This window comes from Ciconia boyciana, chromosome 3, assembly GCF_034638445.1.
Source record: "Ciconia boyciana chromosome 3, ASM3463844v1, whole genome shotgun sequence".
NCBI classification, from domain to species: domain Eukaryota; kingdom Metazoa; phylum Chordata; class Aves; order Ciconiiformes; family Ciconiidae; genus Ciconia; species Ciconia boyciana.
This window is the reverse complement of record NC_132936.1, coordinates 104,917,804-104,939,912: the sequence shown is the minus strand read 5'-3', so window position 1 is coordinate 104,939,912 and position 22,109 is coordinate 104,917,804. Positions and strand designations below refer to the sequence as shown.

Genomic DNA, 22,109 nt, shown 5'->3' with positions numbered 1-22,109 from the left:
GAAGAGAACTAATGCTTACTAATGCTGTGATGAGTTCTTTCCTATAATTCTGTGGTGAAGAATACATTTCAAAGCAACATACATTTTTTGTATATCATTTCTGAAAGCAGAGAAAAAGCAAGATGAATACAAATCTGCTTTAAATGGTGACTGAGCACAATGTGAGTAAGCTGCACTGGTGACAGCTCAGAGGGCAGGGGGTGGTCTTTTGCCCTCCAACTGCCCATCCTCTACCAGGTTCCTATCTGAGAACAGAACGGTCATGCCAGCCCTGACAATAGTTCATGTACACCTTTGCTATAGCACCAGGAAGGCATACTGAATCCTTTCTCCTACCACTGAAATGAAACGAGTAAAATGCTAGAAAGTTTATTACCCATAAGTTTCCAGAAGTATGAATGAGGTGGTGTTTAAATAGCAACCTTTAAGGATTTTGATTGCATGTGCGATTTATTTTCCCAGAGTATCAGCACGTATTGACACTTTTTTCACACTTTTACACCTTTTGGTCATTAAAGCAGCTGTGAAATTCACCATCCAGAGGAACATTTTGGACACTTCAAAATATTTCACTCCATGTGAACTAGTATAAAATGGAACTACTATATGCTAATGCTTTAATGTAAGTATCCATAGAAGCATAAATACTTTCAATAATGTAACATATGTTAATTTTCTGCTTGTTGTAGATCTCTTCAAATCAACTGGGCATCACCAGGACAGCCAAATGGCATTATCCTGGGATATGAACTCTTACGTACAGTGTGGCAGAGGTGTACCCCATCAAAGACTCCAAGGAGCAGCAGAAGTAATAGAATGTGCATCTCATTAGAATGTAAAAACCAAGAAAATATCTGTGGAGAAGTGTGTTATCATCCAGAGTTGAAGGTACATGTATATTCTTAAGTTAGTGATGTAATGAAAAATTATACTTTTAGGAATAAGTTTGTAAACCAAACCTCTTTAGTTATCAGAGGAAGGGAACTGGAGGGTTCTGCTTCTTTTGATATTTTAAAATCAAGGCTCTGATACGTGTCTTGATACTTTTAAAAATCAAATATGGATGTTTGAGCTCAGTACAGGGATAGCTGTGCAAAAATCTCCAGCAGTGTAAGTGAGTCAGCTGATGACAAGTGATTCTGTTGTCTTAAGGCTGTGATTGTTGACTTTATTTCTCCTTTCAGAAGAAATGAATTGGTTAGCATTTATGAATGTGTCTAGCATTAACACTTAGCTTTGGAGCAATAGCACAGTTCTGGAGTGAATCCCCAGATTGTTTTCATTTACTACATGCTGGTTCAGGGTAGAAGTAGTTTTAATACATGCAAATTAAATCCCTTGCACAGGGAGCTAAGCCAGAACCTGTGTTTCAAAAACCCTTCAAATATGCTCCAGCTCTGGATGGGGACTTTAGGCTCCCAACCAGTCTGTGGACCACCCTCACTTCACAAGCATGCATCTGAAGGTTCTTCCCGTCAGAAAGCTTTGCTCCACGTGCATAGTGCAGACATTCATCCCAAGGAATCAGGCTGTATCTGATCCAAAGTAAATCTCACAAGCCACGTGTAACGGAAGTGCAAGTAATCTCAGTACCAACTTCTTGAATCCACTGATCCAATCCCATTGTGCCAGCTTACATGGTGGGTATATATGTATATAGATCTCTCTGTATTTTTGAATCCCACTTGGAAGAATCAGTTTTTCTCAGCTGCGTGCCATAATCACACACTGTAAACCACTAGAGGAGATTTTTTGTCAGCTCAAGTATTCAGGTATCTGTGGAGCACATGATGGTAGTTCATATTACTCCTTTGGCATAAAGTGATCGCATTGGACCACTTAAAGTCCGTAGGAAATTTTCTAGGTGTATGCAGAGTTTCAAAAATACTAGTAAAACTATAAAGCTTCTCTCTGTGTGAGGAAACATTCCTCAAACCCTGCATGACAAATAGTGGTTATTAACATGACTTGCCCCCCCCGCCCCCCCGAATTCTTCCTTGGCTAAATGCTTAATAACCAGATTCCCCAGTACAGAAAATCTATTTAGATTCAGCTACAAGAGGGTGGCTGTTACATGACAATGAGGAGCAGCTCTGAATCAGATCCATTGTGATTTGTCAGATGTATTTTTAAATTATGGCTATTTTCAGGTTAATCTTCATATGAGTTCCTGTTTAGGAGTAGGATCAATAGTGTAGCAGGAGTCTGTAATGGTTTTTATTGACAAATGAGGTAGAAAACTCTTAATTTGAAAGTAAGATTTAATGTGATGGAATAGTGTCCCTATTTGTCAAAGGCATCATCACATGTTCCGCGACTAAAGCAAACAATATGTATTCACAAGATTCCATGTCAGACAAGACAGTAATTAAGGAAGTGAGCTATTTGAGGGGTTCAAATCAAAATATAAATTATTCCAGCCAACACAGCTTTAGCTTTTGAGTTCCCTTAAAAGTAATACTATACTAAACATATGTATTTCTGAAATCTTGCAAATGAGTTATGGGCAGTCCTTTGTTCTAAAAGGTAAATTTACTTATTTTAGGTTTTTGACATGGTAGAATTTTTAATAGATCTTGGCATATGTATGAGTTAAATTTGTATTATATTAATTGTAGGAGTTTTCTTTTCCGTTTTTATTTTTTCAGCCTTCATGTGTTTATGGTAACTTTGAGCCTGGAGAGTGTCCATTTATTTTTATAGCTTCCTGACTTTCTAATTTTTTCTAATTAATTTTGCATTATTTTGTTATAATGGTTTCTCTGTATTCTCAGAGACTGTGATTAGGAGTGGGTACTATTTGGTTAAGTAACGGATATATAATAAACGACTGGAAGGTCCACAGGAAACTGAAGCACTCATACATAAAATGACGTGGAAGTAATTTTTGTGGGTGAATTGATTAAAATTGCCTTCCTAATGTTTTCCCTGGTTTGTTATGTGTATCCGCGCTAGCCATCCAAAATGTCTGTAAGAGGTATCTACAGAGCTCTTGGCACATCCATGTTCCTCTTAAACTAGAGGCCGCGACAGGGACAGCATAAGACCTTATGTGGCAGCCTTCTCTCACACTTTTATATAATTCACTGTCAGTCTATGCCAGCTGTAATGCTGAAGCATTTATGCTAGTGTATGTGGTCCTTAGATTCGACAGTCTACTGGACAGAAGTAAAGAAAAGCAACACTGACCAGCGTACACTTGTTCTGAAAAGAAAGCCTCTTATCACAGCGCCAGCTGCTAATTGCCATACATTAATTGTACAGCCAAATGCAAAGAGATGCCACTGAGAGTTAATGCTGAGCAGCTTAAGTAATGTTCAGATCCAGAATAATAAACAAGCTCTTTGTTCGTTTGATGACAGGCTGGTCAGCAAAAGCAGGCAGATTGTATATACGTATGACAAACAGGTTGGGGAGTTCTCACTTTTGCGCTGGTCATTTATTGCACCTTGTATACAAGACACTCTTGTATACCAGGACCAGTTCCAGGACCAGAACTGGTCCAGTTCCACTCTTCCAATTTCCTTGAATTCAGGAATGTAAAGTGAGAGGAAAAGTAGGCCTTCTATACAAAAATAATGTGGACATCTGTCTTGGGCTATTTATTAATATTTCCTTATGGATTTATGGGTGACATTTGGCATTATCACCTTGCTATTGTAAGACACTGCAGAAAAAGAGGGATTTGTTGTTTCTTATCTATGTAAGAGATATAATCCCCTCCATCCATAGAAACCAAAGTGTTTCAGTAGTAGGTATCCAAGGGTGTTTCCACTGCAAAGCAGAGCGGGATGCAGAGGCTCTTCAGCTAACATTGGCTGAGCTGGGTCCAGCTAAGTAGCACAGTTACAATAGAAAGGCAGCACAGTTATAATAGAAAGGCAGTGCTAAACAGCCCGGGTGCAGGGTTGCACTGGTGTATGTGTGCTGCGTTTGGGATTGAGGTTAGTGTCTCCACATAGCACTGTGCTGTGTAAATAAACCAACTTGCTCAGAGCTGTCTTGGGAATCTCTAAAAGAGCAAATGACCTTTTCACTACAAAGGACATGTGTACATGCACATTCATGGGCTCATGTAGGCCTGATATTAAACCTAATGAAGGCCAGAAAAGATTCCTGCGATCCTAAATAATCTTTGCATCAGATCCCTGCTTCTTGTTTCTAGTTGTTATCTGTTTTTTTGCTTCAATGTTAGAAATCTTTGTTATTTTAACTAAAGCTAATACACTGCTGTGCCTGGTATCCTTACCCTGGTGTTTGTGATCAGACTTGGATGGATTTATAATTCGTGAGTGCAGAAAGAATTTAGAAAGGCTTTTTGTGTGTAGTTTTGCAGAAAAGCTGAGAATACACTCTCATGATGAATTTCATCAGCTGCCAGGAGGGTCCCTATGTCCTGTGTACCTTTTACAGTAACAGAGCTGTGCTGCTCGGGTGTTTTCAAGCTGTCAAAACTGACAGTATTTTCCTAGCTGTTTTCAGTGAGGTGTGATCCATAACTCTATCCATATTTGAAATCTCAAAAGAGATATCAGCTTACAGAGCACATATCACGAGATCTGCAGAGACATACTTCAATTAACAAGGGAATGTGCCCTAGCTTCACCCATCAGGGAGCACAATCTCAGCACTGATGGGGAAGGCACTCCTGTATTATCTATGTAGCTGCCAAACTGTCCTTCTGTTGTTACTGGCATCCTGAGGTGAACACTGAAAATAATGAGACAGGTACAGTAAAAAAGTAATTAAAATAGTGGCATAAAGGCTAATAATTTCTGTACACAATGGATCATGAGTATGAACATCAACGGTTAAAAGGGTCCTGACTGAAGGTGTTAAGACAGCTTCAGCACTTTTTATTTTCAGTAGCAACAAGCTGTATAAATCTGCAGTTAATGAACTAATCAAATATAACTCTGACATTACTAGGAAGTACAGGCTTACCCCTTTACTCATTGTAATTAACATGTGCCATTTGTCAAAAACACCAGGAGGACTCTTCTCTTTAAGGACAGGAGGAGCAAAACAGTGGCTTGATAGCTAGCCTCAAAAGCACGATTTTCAGGAGTGAAAACTAACACATCTCGACACTGGTGAAGGATATTCCATCAGTACTTATGTAAAATTTACTATTAATGCTAGCAATACTGTGCAAATTCTTTTCAAGTTCTTTCAGGCTTAGAGAACCTTTAGAAAGATAACACTTCATGTATAGTGTGTGTCGTAACACACCTGAAAGACAGGAAATGAAACTCGTTTTAGTAAGATAATATATAGTGATTTGTAACAGAATAACAATAATTTCTGCTCATGGATTTTAGATCTAAGGCTGTACCAATTACCAAAAGAGAACAGCAGTTTGAAAAAAGAAATGGGTGAGTATACTTAGCAAAAAAGGGTGTCTATATAGATTCAGAGATAATTTAAGTAAAAAAGAATGAGCCTTGCTAATTTAAAATATTCCCTCTCACATGAGAACATGATGGGTCAATCATTACTCTGGTGTTTGCTCCACAGGCAGAAATTTTTAATGAACTCCTGTAGCTAATAGGAATTCCTTAGAGTGTTTTGTGAATTGCTATTTCACAAAGTGGCTCTGGCAGCAAGCGCTTGACAAGAAGGATAAACATGGCTGCCTAGCACATCTGTTTATTTGAGTAAATCAGTCCTAGCTCAACTGGCATGTGTCCATAAGGCCAGATAATATCCTTCAGCAAAGTCTTCAGCAAGCAGAGGCATCAGGGATGACACAATTTTAATTAAAAGAGAGTTGCATAGATAAGTTTGGAGTATTTTTAAAAATTGTTAAAATATTGTGTAATCCTGCCTGCCAGATTTGATATCCAGTTACTCTGTGCTAGTGTCGTGGCTGACTGGGCCTTTCTCAGGTATCGTAATAAGCCTTTCTTTGTGCCCAGCCCTTCCCAGTCCCTCTGCTCCTGGGTCACAGTCCCTCTGTGGGCTTGGATGGGAGGATAGCTACAGGACTGATTTGTGAGTAACTCAGTCTACCAATATTTTTAAGGGCTCCCATGACAGCTAAGGATGAACGTCTTGTGTCGTCTCCATGGATAGTAAAGATCTTCTGGCTAGCAAGCAGATCTCAAGCATCCAACCCTCTGTGCGAGGGTGAGATCTCCGACCTGCCTAAAATGTCGGTGTCGCTGTATCTAATCGCTGCGAGGCTTCTACTTTCATGTACATAGTAACACCATCCAGTTGGGACTGTCACTTTTAGATCTAAGAGGATGAGATAATAATAACCTTTTGCCACTATAACTTTCAATCCATCTGCTTTTCTTCTTTGTCTATGACATAATTTTAGCGTTACTTGAATGCATTTTATTTTATGGATTGATAATGCAGAATCCTTGGGCTGAATATCAATGCAAATAGAAACTAACTATCTTTAGAGGACTGCCAAAAAAGTGTTATTTAACAATTTACAGCTGACTGCAGAGGATGTTATGGAGCTACATAATAATGGCACCAACTATATCAATCGGTAATGCCAGATGAGAGTCTGAATGTGTTTTAGAGCTGACTAGACCCCTTTTTGGAAGCTGTCTATAGGGTATTGAGAAATACTGAGGATCTTAAATAATTTTTAACAGGGAAAAGTAGCTGTTGAAACTATTGTAACATACCTGCGTGTTCAGCTGGGGATTTTTTGAGGGAATCCAGGAGGAAAAGAAGAGACACCAGTAATAATGCAATCTTACAAATAATCTTCCAACCAGAATGCTTTAGAGTTAGTACTAAAACGGCCCTCCCAGTGCCTGTGAAACACACAGAGCAGCTGTCTCTGCTGAGGATTCACAAGAGAAGGGACGTTTCTTAAAACTGGAAGCATCGCTTGGAGAGTAAAATGGCTGCTCAAGCATTTGAGCCTGGATAATACCAAAGATGTGCAAGTTTCTTTATCCAAAAGATGGAAAGACTGTGTTCAGGTGAAATTTGGGTGGTATGCGTCACTGAAAAGAAGGAAACGGTACAGGGATGACAAATGAAATCCATGAAAAGAACAGGAGAAATTAGGCTAGGCAGATCACAGGGGAAGACACGGTCCCAAGGGGCACACAAATCAGGACCAAGAATGTCCTGTCAGGACATTCTGTCCAAATCAGGACCGAGGAACACGTATTTGGCCTCCTTTCATGCAGGTAGATACAGCATTTACTGGCTCTGGTGTCTCAAGCGCAGGATGCAGTAAAAAGGACAGGACAGAGGCTGTTTTTTACAAGTGTCAAGAATTGTTGCTACATGTGATCTCTTCTGAGGACAGTGGCATGATAGTACTTGATTTGATATTTTTAAAGAGCGCTTTTAAATTACTTGGAAATACAGAGAGGCCAGGTAATCTTCTAGGTTGCTTTGGAGCCAATTGTAAAAGAAGAAAAACTCAGCCTGGCGTGCGTGCCAGTAGTAAAAAAATATCCAAAAGATAGGAAGCAGAGAAGAGGTGTAAAGCAGAGTTTTATTTGACATCTTAACTAATGATCTGGAAGAAAGAACAGTAGGTTAATTAAATTCATAGATTGGATTATATTACCAGTGACAAGGTGGACAGCAAAATAATATAATAGGACCTAGAGAGACTCAAAACTCCGGAACAGAAAATGACAAAATTCAGCTATGTTGGTAGTCTAAAACAGATGCTGAATGAGAAAGAGTGCTGGAAAAGCAGAAAGCTGTGCAACAATTCAATGCATATAAGGTTATAAAACCTCAAAACATAATGAGGAAGCAAGAACACCTTCTGCCCTACCTCGTCTTAATTTTGGGTTACATATTGTTTATGTATTGTAAATTGTAACTTCAGAACCTAACCTAATACTCCCAAGGGTGACTGAGTAAAGGCCATTCAAAAGTGAACAAAACAAAGCATCATCTTTCTGAAGTCAGAAAGAATTTGTTTATAACTTAAGAAAAGTAATAATGTTTTCTTCTGTAAGTATATATTTGTGTTAACGTTATAAATGTAATACAAAATAGATGTCCTGAGCCTAGCAATATACATTTTTTTAAAGTTTTTTTGTCAGCTAGTAATTAAAGTACCTAGGTAAACAAAAGGTCCTTCCAGAGGAACGCTTTCTTTCTTTGCTGCTAAGATAACCTGATTTAGAATGTGGTTAAAGTCAGAAATGCTCCATGTCAAAAGAAAACAAAGGAGCAACTCTGCTCTAACATCTGTGCTGTACTGGCAACTGCATTTTCTGTCTAGCTGTAAGAGGCATCCTTCTGGCTAATACAAGTTGCACTGGCTGTAGGTTCTGAGTTTACAATTTTTACGACGATTCTACTGACTGTTCTATATGATTTGCTGTGTATACAGTGTGCCACTCCATCGACACAGGAGTAAGTGTACAAATAATTATTTGATTGTTCAAGCGTATAATTTTCTCGGCAGCACCTAGAAAGAAGTCCACAGTTAAAAGGCCTTTTCAAAATTCATTTCCATGTAAATTTTATTTGGAAAAAAAAAATCCTTATATAAATACCATTCTCTTGAGATCACATTGTCTGAAGAACCGTGGTCATAAATAAGTGATCATGTGCTATAGGAAGAAAATTCCACTTATTTTTATGTGAAAGAAAACCCAAGAGCTCATATTGGGAAATACTGTTTTTTAGTTGTAAGGGTTTCAGATGACATGCTTCATCATAAATGAATAAATAAATAAATAAGAATTGGGGAGAAAAGAAAAGGATAAGGTGATGGTAGATTATATCAACATATTGCAATCTACTCCACATTGAGAGACTCAAACAGCCTGCAAGGCATATGAAGATGATTCATATTAATGGACTATTTTATTAAGGTGCAGTATGGTTGAAGGCCACAAAATAGCAGCATTCTGTCAGATACACAGTAGTTTATTGAAGTCTGATAATGCTGGAGGGCACAGGATTTTAGCCAAGTTACATTTTATTTGACTGCAGTCATATTAGTGTCCGCACTAGGATGTGTTGGACAGGTTTTCATATATGTTGTTTTGCCAGAGAACAAGTTACGTTCTGTTTAACAGATATTGCCTCACCGATTTTTTTTTTTAACTACTTCTAGGTGTGTTGTAATGGGATTCTGCACGACAATAAACCTGGCTTCCAATGCTGCGAGGACAAGTACATTCCATTTATTCTTAATTCACCAGGGGTTTGCTGTGGTGGTCAGATACATGCTGTGCAACCGAAACTTCAGTGCTGTGGTGGTTATTACACTAGGGTATTAGTAGGTAAGAGACAACTCCTTTCCAGTGTTCGAAAGAAACAAACCAACAAAGTTGATACATCTGGTAAACCAAGGAGAATGAAAACATAGCAATAAATGTGGGATTTATCAAGATTTCTAGATGTCTTTGAGACTCGTGTTCAGTGGGATAAGCAAAGAAAATTGCACCGGCTTTGTCTTCTAACCACAGTACACTCTGTTTATACAAGAAAGGCTTAATTGATGAAACCTGATGATTGGGTCATTTCCCAGAGAACTAATTTATGCCAAACTATACTTAATTGCAGTAAATGCTGCATAATGGGGAGGGCAGTTCTGCTTAATAGGAACACCATCAGGCAATTTAGTGGTGCGGTTTAGTTCTCTGCTTGACTTGACCCCATGTGATTTTCCCTAGCCCTTTCTTTTGTGGAACAATTGTTAGCATTTGGGGTTGATAGTATGGATTACACCACTTCTACTTGTTTCTGCATTGTCTGCTCTTTGTTTCTACCCATGTTACGGATCAAAGTACATATCCCCCATGTATTATCTTTGATGGAAATTTATCCTTTTCTAAGGCTGATCGTACCCTTATTCTCAGAACTGTTTGGGAAGTTTGCCAAAACTGTGCCTCTGTGCTACTGTCCCGAGTTTGGTTTTCCAGTTTGTTGGTGCATTTTTGACAGGGACAGGGGAGGAAGAGGGGGAGGAGAGCCCTTTCAGGGGGCAGCGTTCAGAGCATATATCTCTTCGTAGGCAATTGTCAGGTCAGGAGCTAAAATGCTTCCATTACTCATGAGCTGGCACACGTTCCCTAGGCTCAGAAATGCTTGAATTTTTGCCAACACATTCAGCACATCCCAAGTTCTGATCCTTTGAAAAGTCATTCATATATCACAATATTAGAATGCCTTCCATGATGTCATCAGAAAAATGCTATCACATGGAAGAACCAGAGAAGAGTATTTTGCTGGCCTCATTAATCTCAAGGTACTGAAATGGAGAGATTAAACTGTGACCTCTGGCCCCATCCAGTGGTCTATGTTAACTAGCTTAATGTTGTTTACATCAAGAAAGAAAAGCACAGTGAAACAAAATGTCTTATGTCTGAAAGTAGTTCTTGTTCAGTCAGCAGTCCACAAGCATGAAACACTGAATGTTTGAACATGATTTTAAACAGTTTTTTTCCTAAGTATACTTGCTGCATTCTCTTTTTGCATACTCTAAAGGGCAGCAACATGAACAATATTGGTCACTTTTTTCTTTTTTATTTTTATAAATATGCTAATAACCTCAAGCTAAATGTTAATGTGGGTCATTCTTTGATAAGGATAACAATTAACTGGTAAGACTGCATGGTAGTTTTCAGAGAGAGAACATTTTCAAGCCTAGCTTGGAATGGATCCCATTTTGAGAGGTTAATGAGAAGGTTACTGATCCTTTGTGTCTTATGTCTAATAGTTCTTTAAAAAAAAGAGTTTTATTTCCAATAGATGTAAGCTACATTCTGTGTTTTAATACTTTCTCTGTGTAGCTGCTAAATTAGATTCCAAGGAATGCAGGAAAATATGATGAAGTATCTAAACAGATTATATCTATTATAGTCTAAAAATTTGTTCTCATCTTTTTTTGTTTATTATTGCCTTTATTTGATAAAGTTATTTATACAGGAAACTCTCTAAGCATACATATTTCCCAGATGTTGTTTGGCCAGCTTGATAGCTCTAGATGTACTGAAGCACACTGGGCTGAAGGCATGAAGATTACAAATTAGGAAGGCAGGAATCGCAGTTTCTGAAACAGTAGTGCACAAAGAAGTGCAAACATCCATGCCAGAACTAAGATGGAAGGAGAGATTCTTCAAGCAGAGCAGAACAATAATGCTCCTACCACCCAGGCACCTCTTTGGCAAAGAATGTCGGGGGGAAGGAAATCCGTGTTCTCCCTCATTTGCTACAATCTCATACATGTTTATTTTGGACAAAAGCGGCATTGGGTTTAGGGCGCTCTATCTGTAACTCCCAACCTTTCAGAAGAAAAGGACTTGAGATATTACTTTCAAGGAGAAAAATGAGCTTTAAAAATCAAACCACATTTCTTTTATTAACAATAAGCAAGCCAAATACTTTAATCACCTCTATTACCCATCTTCAATAACAGAACGAAACACCTCCTCCTTCCAAATGATATTTGAGCCACAGAAAACATTGCAACAGAAAGATAATGCAAAAATGTAACTTTTAGAACACTGGATCAGATCAAGTGCAGGCACTAGTGAATGAAAATTATTGCCATTTACCATCATTTTTGTGTCCTTTATAGCAGGATCTACTCCGTTCATAGCACGCAGTTTATCCCAGCCCAGCCCACCATTAGAGTGTCAGTCTCATTGGCAGTGTTATCCTAAGGCCTTTTCCTGCAAAAGCTGATGCTTTTGCTTAAGCAGCAGCCAAGCCCACTGATTATGATGGTGGTATTTAGCTTTTAAAGTGAGTTTAATCCTTAAGTTATTTGGAAGAGGAAGTCCTGAGAGACACTGAAAAAACTCTTTAAGCAATGTGAATTAGTTCTTCAAAACAAGTTTGGAATGATTTTGGAGGAGACAAGGAAATTTTTTGCTGAGAATAAGTAGGCTGACTGTTCTGTTAAATGTAGCAAGAACGAACTCTCTTTACTATGTAGCTGCCTCTACTTAAAGGTTTTCAGCTGTATAATTATCATATTTACAGAAATTATTTTTGTTGCTCTTCTCAGTTTGTCTTTGTCATGCTTGCATTTTGACATCTTACAGAGTCTTGGCCCTGAATTCATGAATGCATGTTTCTTTAATTATTATTACAAATGAATGTAATACTTTTATAGCATTCTAAACTACCGAGTGAGTCCATGCTTTCACGTGAAATGTTTCGTACATGAAGCTACTAGTGTGTGAACCCAGACTTGTTGCTATCAGATGAAAGCCTCCCAGGGATTTCAAGAGCTATAAATGCATAAAATCTTTAATTGTATTCTTAAATTGACAGGAGAAGTATGTTGCCCTAACAAAGAGCAAAACAGAGTTTCAGTTGGAATTGGTGACTCTTGCTGCCAGGGAGTGCCTTACTCCACATCGGGCAATCAAATCTGCTGTGGTGGATCCCTCCACGACAGTTTCAATCAGCAGTGCTGTGGTGGAGAAGTCATAAGCACGGACTTGGTCTGTTGTGGTGATGAAGAAGAAGGAACTGCACATAGACCTCTCACAGGTAAGCAATAAGTTTTCAAGAAAAAAGGGTCTTCATCTTTCTAAATCTCTTGTGACACTAACAATTCAGCAGTGACACACTGAGATTTAAGGTGAGTATGCCAATTTGTTAAAAAGATGCTGCACTTTACTCACCTATTCTGATAGATTGCAAAATGGTGAGCTTTCAATAACCCTTCTTTGCCTTTGTCCAAAAGCTGCGGGGGCTGGAGACACCAGAAAATTCAAAAGGAGCACGTGATCTTTCACTATGCCAGCCAGGAAATAGGACCAGTCCCCTCTCAATGAGTAGAGCAGAGGTTAGACTTGGCCACCTTGTGCTGCCATGCATCCCAGTGCAGGGATTTTCCATTTGCTCTGGAGATGTGGGGTTAGTAATCTAGAAATTGAAGATTATGATGGTATCTATCTGCTTGGTGGTCTATGTCCACGTCCCTCACTTGTGCATCTACATGGGGGTAAACCTGCTGCAGTTTAAAATTAACAAAACTTAATCCCTAGAACTAGTCACTTGTTCATCTGGTGTCTCCCGTTAATCTCTTGCACACCACAGGAAATTACTCCATCACTCAGAGGTACAATCTGAACCCTACTTCCTTGTAAAGCACCCCATGACTAGCCGGTGACAGAGATTGGAGGTATTATTAGAAACCCTATTCAGGTATTTTCATGTGTCTTTTCTTTCCAGTTATTAGACAAATTATATACCGTCAGCCTTAGGCTTTCTCAGCCTGACAAAAAGACTTCAGAAACAACTGCCGTCTCAAAGGGGAGCCCGATTTCAAAACACAGAAATAATGAAGGTTTAGTACCCATTTCTGCTTGGTGTACAAAGATGAGTGATGCAGTGCTTTCACCACACACGTGGCAGTTTGACCCTCTAGTTGTACAACTAAGGATCTTAATATATAACTAAGAATCCAGATCTGAAGGCTGAACTCCTCCTTGCCCGAAAAATGAGCTCTATCTTCAGCTTCTTTTTTGTATTCACTGGATCCCTCAGCTGCTGTGGTATTAGAAGTACCCTAGTTCTGTGCTGACTGTCAGGGAGGGCTAATCAGAAGAGCCAGAAAGAGAACGCTTTCTGTGGTTTCTATACTATCCTTCCCTTCCAGTGGTGACTCATGGAGTGTATGCTGTGAACAGCACTGCTTGCGTGATTTTTAGCTCCCCCTCACCGTGATCCCTAATTGTGCCTGATCTACAGTGTCTATGCAGGGCTCACAATATCAGCTCTGAACAAGGCCCTCTTGCGTGGCCGCACATTGTGTGGCTGCCACAAGACGGGGCTGGCTCATAAAACATCTCTTTATGTACTTTATTACTTAAACTCTTTTATTTGCCTGCAGGAGCCCTTTAACAAAATCACATTGAATTGACTTTCTCACACCAAATCAAATCTCCCCGGTCCCAGTTCAGTTGTCTTTGTCAATATGTATTTTATAAATGGAGTGAATTAACAGATGCTGTTGGAACAGAACTGCTGGGGTAGCGTTTATGTTTTTACTGCTCTCTCTGGGCAGATGAGTTGTGTAGGAGTGTAATACAGGTATCTTGGGATGAAAGTTATGTTCTTCATTTCAGTATATATGTATTCTTAACAGTTTTTTTTCCTTAAATATATATATTTAAAAAACCTTTATACCTCTCTTTTTAAAATGTGTTTAGCCTATAGCGCTCCATCATTTACACCATTTTTCTTGAGAATGGGTCAGGATGACATTTTTTTGGCTATTAAAAAAGAAAACAGTGGCTTTTTCATCATTCACAGGTTTTCTGTGAGGGCTTTATGCTGTGAGCCAGCATACAGCTGAACACAAATATAGGTTTGAAAGATGAATTAGCGCCATAGTTGAAAAGAGATGGTATTCTTTTGCATTAAGCATAGAATAGATTGTGGTTTCTTCTCATACCGTATACATCATGCTCAATAGGTTTTTGCTTAATTTCTTAGAGTAATTCAGCCTTGCTAAATACATCATGAAAATGCACAAGCCAGGCACAAAAATCTACCTGCTCCCTATCCCTATTATTATAATGATTCTAATGGAAAAAATACTCTCCCATAAAAACATAATTCACTTATCATTGGCAAATGGATAAGTAGAATTTTGCAAGAATATGGTAATTGGAAAGCTGATCTCATTGTCTAGAAGGGGAAGAGGTAACAGGGGTGGCTTTATGCAAAAGCTGAAATGCTTCTGAAGCTCTGTTTTGTAGCTGGCAATGAATGCCATGGTTAAAAATATAATGACAATTTAAAGCTTTTGTTTGGGAGTTTTATTTCCTTGAAAAAAATCATACAAGCAAAACATGATCAATAAAAGTGCAAGCCTTTTGCACAGCCTTATTGTTTCATGACCAGTTTGAAAGCAGCAGAATCTGCTTTCAGCAGAATCTGCTTTCTGCAGAATCTAGATCCAGGTTTGCACTGAATGTTGGTTTAAGGGCTTGAATGGTAGAACTTTTTCATTTGCCATTGTATGCCTTTTTCAGAGAGTCTGTCCTGCAAAAAGAGATGTTTTTTTCCATCTCACATTCCTCCCCTTTTTTTTTTTAATTACTATTTTCTTAGGTTTTATTCTTTGCCCCTTGTTGGCCTTATTTAGTGGGGGGACCATAGGGACATCTACTGGCAAAGGCTGGCAGTGATGCCATTGTATACACACATCCTGAGCCCCACTGCTGCAATGTGATTATCCAAAGTTGGCTATTTCTGGCTATAAAGGAAAATGTCAGCTAAAACCACTCTTGGATTTTCTCTTTTAAAAAAACCCCAAACAACCAAAGAAAACAACCTAGTAAAATGCCACTATACTGACATCCCAGACTCATGAAAGATGATGCTTTGTACTGTTGTGGTTCCTGATGTGTAATAGTTGCAATACCCACATGTAAGCCAAGGATTTTTGGAGTAGTTTGCAATGTACACTGGCTCTGTATTTTGTTGATCCTCTGTTCTGGCTCCAAAGGCTAAGCCTTTTAATACTCATTTTTCCCTTTTGAAAGCATTGGTTTTGCAGATTTACTAAATTAGTAATTCACCACTCAGCTATGTTTGTAAATTTTTTCAGTTGCTGGGGATGAACATGAAATAATTGTTGACAGAAATCACTGTTAGCAGGAAGTGTCTTTTCCAGCCCAGGGGTTTTCTTTTTGCTGTAATGCATTACGTGCCTATGAAACATAAATGTATAAAGCATGACACACACGTTCCAACTGGTTTGCAAACAAATGCTCTGTATGTTGGTATTTTGCTGAATTCAGCAAGGGTTTACAGGAATTTCTGGATCCTTAAGAAGCAACTGCATAAAGTGATTTTTAGAAGGCAAATCAATCCATCAATATTACATGGTCCTATTTTGTTTTTCTTGGAGCATATTTAAAATTGTACATTGGAGGTGTCAAGGTTCAGGAGTCAAGTGCTACATGTGATAAATTAAGCAAAGGTCAGAGGCTATGCAATGCAGTTTCAGAAGCTTGTCTACCTCTGCCTTTGCAGCTCATTCATGCTGAAGTGATGCACTCTGGGAATTACTACCAAACTCTGCTCTGCAACATCTGCTCTCCCTAAGTGAGTTAGTGCACGTCAGACATCTTTATGTCAGAATATTGCAGTGATGGATGCAGTCTTCAGAAAATGCTGCATAAAAATCTGGTGTGCCGTTCTGGCCATTAAGTGAAATTACTATTTAAATTAATGGCGCTGTCACAGTTTATCTGTGCAAAGAATGAACGCTGATTAGGGTATTAAGTAATTAGCAATTTATCACACTGGAACAAGGTTGATAATAATTAAAGAAGTAATGGTTTACCAAAGAAACTAGAAAGGGAGTCACTTCTTGTTATGTGAGTGAAATCTTGGCTGAAAAATTTAATTCAGTTAAACAAAGATGAGGTTCGCCATGAAAGAATACAGCCTTGTTTGTTTCAATAGAAAAACAGTTCATTATCAAAATTTTAGTTTGCCTGTCAAAAGTCCCCGGGGGCTGTCTGAGTTGCTTATGAGTATTGAATTGAGTCATTTTCTGCATTAATTCTCTACTTAAAATTGGTAGAATCCGAGGACAATTTGGAAAAAGGGTGTGAACAGGGGGAAATATTTACCTCTTGGAGAGCTGGTGATCACAGTTTGATTTCTGTGAATGGAACCAGCCCGGAAAATAGGTAAAGTATGCAAGTAGCATCACCATTTTGAGTCATTCCAGTGATTGGAATGAAATGCTCTGAATGCTTTAGCAGGATCATACCCTTAAAGAGTAATTTTCATTATGTATGACTTCCTAAGAGAGATTTGCTGCAATCAATGGCAGTGAGGAAAGTGGCCGCTTTTCCATGTGTTTTAAATGTCTACATATTACAGAAATTATGTCAAATACAAATTACTTTGTAGATGTAACAGTATGTCACAGCCCTGGGATTTTTTGTGACATCTTTTTGGTTGAATTAGTAATAACATTTATTTCATTGCCAATTATAGTGGTGTTTGTGGCACTTGGTTCAGAGCTAAAATTTACCCCTTTCTTTAAATGGTGTGGGGTTCAATGCTGGTATTTCACAGTTGCAGAATCATTCATATGAATATTTGGAAAATTACAGTGGTCAAGATGAGCTTTTAATTTTAAAATAAAATTATTAAAAATAGAAGAAAGACTGTGGAATTAATTTTGGCAGCTTATCAATTCCACTACAGAAATGCAAATCATATTTAGATATTAACTTCTTAAAGAGTAATTCTCTGTATCAGATGACTGAAGCTTCACTGTGGGTGTTTGGCAAGTCACCCATTCAGTTCTACGTACCTAGTATGAACCCCCACTTTAAAACATAAAAGGCAATGTGAAACATTCCGGAATGCTAGGAAGCACTGTTGGAAGACTGCCCGTGTAAGAGGGGATGAATGAGACCTGACTGGAAAGTACATGGAGAAGCTTTCTCAGGTTCTACATTCTACAGGAAATTTTCATCACCAGTCTGTCTTCGACCTGCTGCGCACAGTACTTTGGTATGCTATTTCATAGCAGAGGTTCTTACAAAACTTCAGCAATGGTGTAAGTTGATTGTAGGGGATCCCTGTTTATTCCTCTCATTCTTGATTGTTTTCAGCAGGTCTAGAAGTCAGGACGCTTACTTCAGTCACCTCACGTTCGAATTTGGTCTCACTTTAGCTAAATCTGCGTAATTCCAGCTGCTGATGGTTTTATGCCAAGCTATATTGCATTCTGAGCTTTCTCCTTTCTTTATCTTTTTATTTATTTATTTACATTTCATATTCAGATATACTTTTTTGTTTGTTCGTTTCAGGGATGTTCTGTTGTGGGCAGGAATACGTGAATATGTCAGATACCATATGCTGCTCAGGTTCCAGTGGTGAGTTCCTAGCACATGTTAGGAAGAATGACCAAGTGCCAGTAAAATGCTGTGAGACTGAACTTATTCCAAAGAGCGAAGAATGCTGTAATGGAGTTGGATATAATCCTTTGAAATATGTTTGCTCTGACAAGATTTCAGCTGGAATGATGATGAAGGTAATTGATAGAAAATCTCTCGGTAGCTCTGATTTGACGATGGAAAGAGAAATATGCTGTTCATAACTATTTTTCTAAAATAGGAATATAAAAACTCTTGTGTGCATTATTCATTTTCACATTACATCCATATTAATACCGAATGAGTTCACCATGATTGATGTTATTGCAATGAATTCTAAAGGAATTAATAATGATTAGCTGCCTCTGTGAAGTGTTGCCCAGCCCTTCAGATTAGTACAGTGGCTAAAAGCTGGCATACTAACAAGACTGGCACGTATAGCCAGCTTCCGTTCTGTGACCACAGCTCCTGATGATGTTCCTTAAGTGGAAATTGAAATTGAAGTGGCCAGTTCTGAAATATAAAAATGGTATTACATTTCAATTTGGGCAGGCAGTATGCCATAGATTCCCCAACCTCCTAAAAAAAAAATAAATAAAAATAAAGTAATTGATATTTTCTTGATGGACTTAATCCTGATCTTATTGGATTGCCACACTGGCAATTTTGGCAATTTTGCAATAAGTTTCAGCAGTACTAGAATAGGTCCCTGTATAACTTCTAGCAACAAAGAGGGTGTTGTATTTTTCGTGTCTTTCTCACCTAATGAATTATACAGTTTATTTTCACTCTGTTTTAATGTAAGGGTAAACTAAGCACCATAAAGGCTAATTCCATCTTTTCTAAGAGTGGCCAGTGACTATAGGTATCAGCATGAGACAATTTGGCCAAACTTTCAAAGCTGCAAAGTCTTGCAACTCCAGTTGAATTCAATAGAAATCTTCAAGAATTAGAATCTTGGTGTTATATGGAAGCTGTAAAAATATTGTCAATTGTTATTACAATTTTTGTTTAAGAAAATGAACATTTCAAAGGATGGAAACCCTGTTTATATACGTGTATATTCTTTTCTATAAATATATATTTATATTTATATTTAGGGATAGAGGAAGAAAGTGGGTGAGAGAGAAAGAAAGAGTGTTGAATATTGTGAATTCTACAATATGGAAATCAGGTAGATATTGTGGAATTTATCACTAAAGTAAAAAGAAAAACAGACCCCATCCTGCCGCATACAGGTGTTCCTGTATCCTTTTCATTCATCTAAGTTAATACACAAATATTTCTTCCATCTTCTCCTTTTCATGTCAAGATTTTCATGTCATTTCATTTCCAGACTGAATAATTTTCTCCTAGAGAAAATCCAAGTGTTGTGATGAGTCAGCTACAGTTCGTCAATGCATTGTATTAGTAGTTCATGCAAGGCAAAAAACGGCTGAGAATAGGTTAATGAATTCTGGTAGATAACATGCTACATCCTTGCCTTAGGTATAATGTATAAACAAAGGAAGCGCTTTGTATTTCACTTACCCGCAGTAGAAAACAGATAGCAGTGCTAGCTTTCTGATATGTATAGATTTACTACCATTAAAATGACTGATATTCTGAGGCATATTCTGGACCTACTTTATGTGTGAATCCAATCCATCTATATCCTACATCTTATATTGATATCTATCACAATGTAATTTTTGTGAAAGTGCCAAGTTTGTGAAATTAAATTAGCTGGAGTTCATAATCAGCTAACAAACTAATTTTAATAGGTGAATTAAGGAAGCATTAGATATAATCCATTTGTTTTTCCTTCTCAAGTTTGTAGCCTAATGGGCAGAAATACTTGTAGCAAATACTGCAGTACATTTCTTCCTGCAACAACCTGTATTTTATGAGAATTATTGCTCTCTAGCTTATGGTTTGGCAAAAATATTAATTCATGAATTTTAATGGAAACATGTGGATGTTCAGTGTATATTTCTATTTCTGTGAATTGTTCTTTATGGGTTAAATCTTATATCTGCATCAATGTTTGCAGAGGTCCTCTTATTGCAGCAAAACTGCTGTTTAGGAGCGATGTGGTAGAGGACACGATTTATATTGCCCATGGATAGAGTTCTCAGTCTTGACAGCTGCCAAGGAACTGCAGCGAGCCGCCTTGTGTACTTGGCAAGCTGTGTGAGGGGCTGGGAATTTGCTAGTGATTTGCCACAGGATATTGGCCTTTGCAGGAGCAGAATGTCCAAATTCTCAGATAAAATCCTGTTCTCATTTGATTATAGACTCTTCTACTTTCAACAAACCCAGCCATTTGGGCTTTCAGTGGTTAACATCTGTGATGTTTTCATGCAAGGATCCTACAAAAAAATGTTTCTTTTAGTAAGGATTATAAAAGCATTAATGACCAAAGACAGTAGACGGGCCAAAGGCTGAAAGGGTCTCCCATATGCTAGAAATATCAACGTACTCAATGTGGTTGCTTGATTTGTATGTTGCATAAAGACAGAGAAATACTAATGGAAGCATTTGTAAAGAAAGGAAGATGCGGTAAACATATTAAAATTGTATGTGTATTCCTTAGGTAAAAGAAGAATGCAAGGCTAATATCCTTTGCCCTTTATCTATGGAGGCAACAGCACATTGTGGAAAGTGTGACTTTGATCCTAGAGAGAATATCTGTGCGTGGATAAAAGGTTCACAGAGTGCTACAGAAAAGGAGATAAAGGAAGGTGTGTGTCCAGCTGAAGAGGAGACTGTCTACACAGGAAGTCCAAACCAGTATTCATTTACAGGTAAGGAAAAGCGGCATATCAGATTGGTGATTTGCTAGTGTTTTTAATTTACTCTGGAGAAAAAGATGTCCTGAATGTTATCAAGCATTCTAATTAAATGTGAAGCAATTGTAGTGAAGTAGCATTCTTTAAGAATTAATCCGTGAATCAGGACAGTATCTTCAGGGAAATGAAATGAGTAGCAAGAAGTTCAGTGAATACATAAGGTCTAAACTTGCTTTCACAAAAGTTGATAGAAGTATTGCTATATCAGAAAATGGCCCTGACTAAAGGAACAACTTCCATATCTATCGGTCTTTAAACACAGAAGTAGTCCCTTAGGCACAGAAAAAAATAAACAAAAGTTATTTTGTGTTTTGATAAGACTGAGATGATCCATATGTAACTTTCTTTTGCTAGACCTGAACCTCGAGCCTTTTATCACATATGAGTACAGAGTGGCTGCTTGGAATAGCTATGGAAGAGGCTTCAGTGAAAGCAGCAGAGCTGTCACTAAGCAAGATGTGCCACAGGGTGTAAGTCCACCAAAATGGGCCAAAGTGGATAATCGGGAAGACATGATACTTCTAAACTGGGAGGAACCACTTCAACCAAATGGTATTGATATATGTTAAAAAAAAGAGTATGTTCTACCATTCAGCTGACAGTGTTCCAAAATCACAAAATATTTCTTATTTAATCACTAGCACTGAAATATACGTATTCCTAAACTCTGCAAGAAGCATTTGCTCTAGGTTGAGGTCATTTTCATTGCAAATAAGGGTAGAGTGTAACTTCACAGCAGACAATTTGGTATGTCTTTAGGAAGTGCCCAGAAGCCTCTTTTGAGAACAGTTGTAATAATAATGGGCAAATATGATCAGAAAATCACAATCATGTTACAAAATATTTGGGGATTTGGGGGGGCAGTGGGTGAGACTCATGTTTCTTTCAGAAAATCTTGCTTATGATTTTCAAACAGGGAGAAAACTTGGAATAGCTCTCAATAAAAATTGAGAAATGCCGAGATGTTGATGTAAAGGTTGAGGAGAGTAGCTGGTAATCGACATTAGCCGTTTAAACAGGATGATTGTCTGTTACAGTGGTCGCCTAGAGATTTCATTTAATACTTTCTGTGTGCAGAGTAGGTTATTATAGCATACCATCACACAGGATTCCTCAGCTAACAAAAGAGAAAACTTTCTTTCTGCAATAGGTCTTCTTATTCACTATATCATTCTCCGAAATGGAATTGAGCGTTTTAGAGGAACAGAAATGAGCTTCACAGACACAAGTGGTGTCCAGCCATACCAAGAATATTCATACCAGCTGCGAGCCTGCACTGTTGCTGGTTGCACAGACAGCAGCAAGGTTAGTAAACTGGTCTTTATGGACCTGGTGCCAGAATTTTATCAGCCAGTGTGGTAACATATAAATGCTTTTGGAAAGGCATAATTTGAAGACATGATGATTATTGAGTAAGCAAGTGAAAAACATCAATGATCTTATTTGAATT

The 22,109-nt window shown here is 38.1% G+C and overlaps 1 protein-coding gene across 1 annotated transcript in view; it reads left to right on the top strand.

Moving 5' to 3' along the window:
• Window positions 1–22,109, top strand: part of USH2A (usherin) — a 391,818-nt gene that overhangs the window by 290,710 nt on the left and 78,999 nt on the right. The window contains exons 47-53 of the mRNA XM_072858355.1: window positions 690–888; window positions 9,068–9,236; window positions 12,238–12,459; window positions 17,763–17,986; window positions 20,404–20,614; window positions 21,014–21,211; window positions 21,810–21,964. Of these exons, the coding sequence (XP_072714456.1) occupies window positions 690–888; window positions 9,068–9,236; window positions 12,238–12,459; window positions 17,763–17,986; window positions 20,404–20,614; window positions 21,014–21,211; window positions 21,810–21,964 (1,378 nt within the window). The remainder of the gene's footprint in view (window positions 1–689; window positions 889–9,067; window positions 9,237–12,237; window positions 12,460–17,762; window positions 17,987–20,403; window positions 20,615–21,013; window positions 21,212–21,809; window positions 21,965–22,109) is intronic.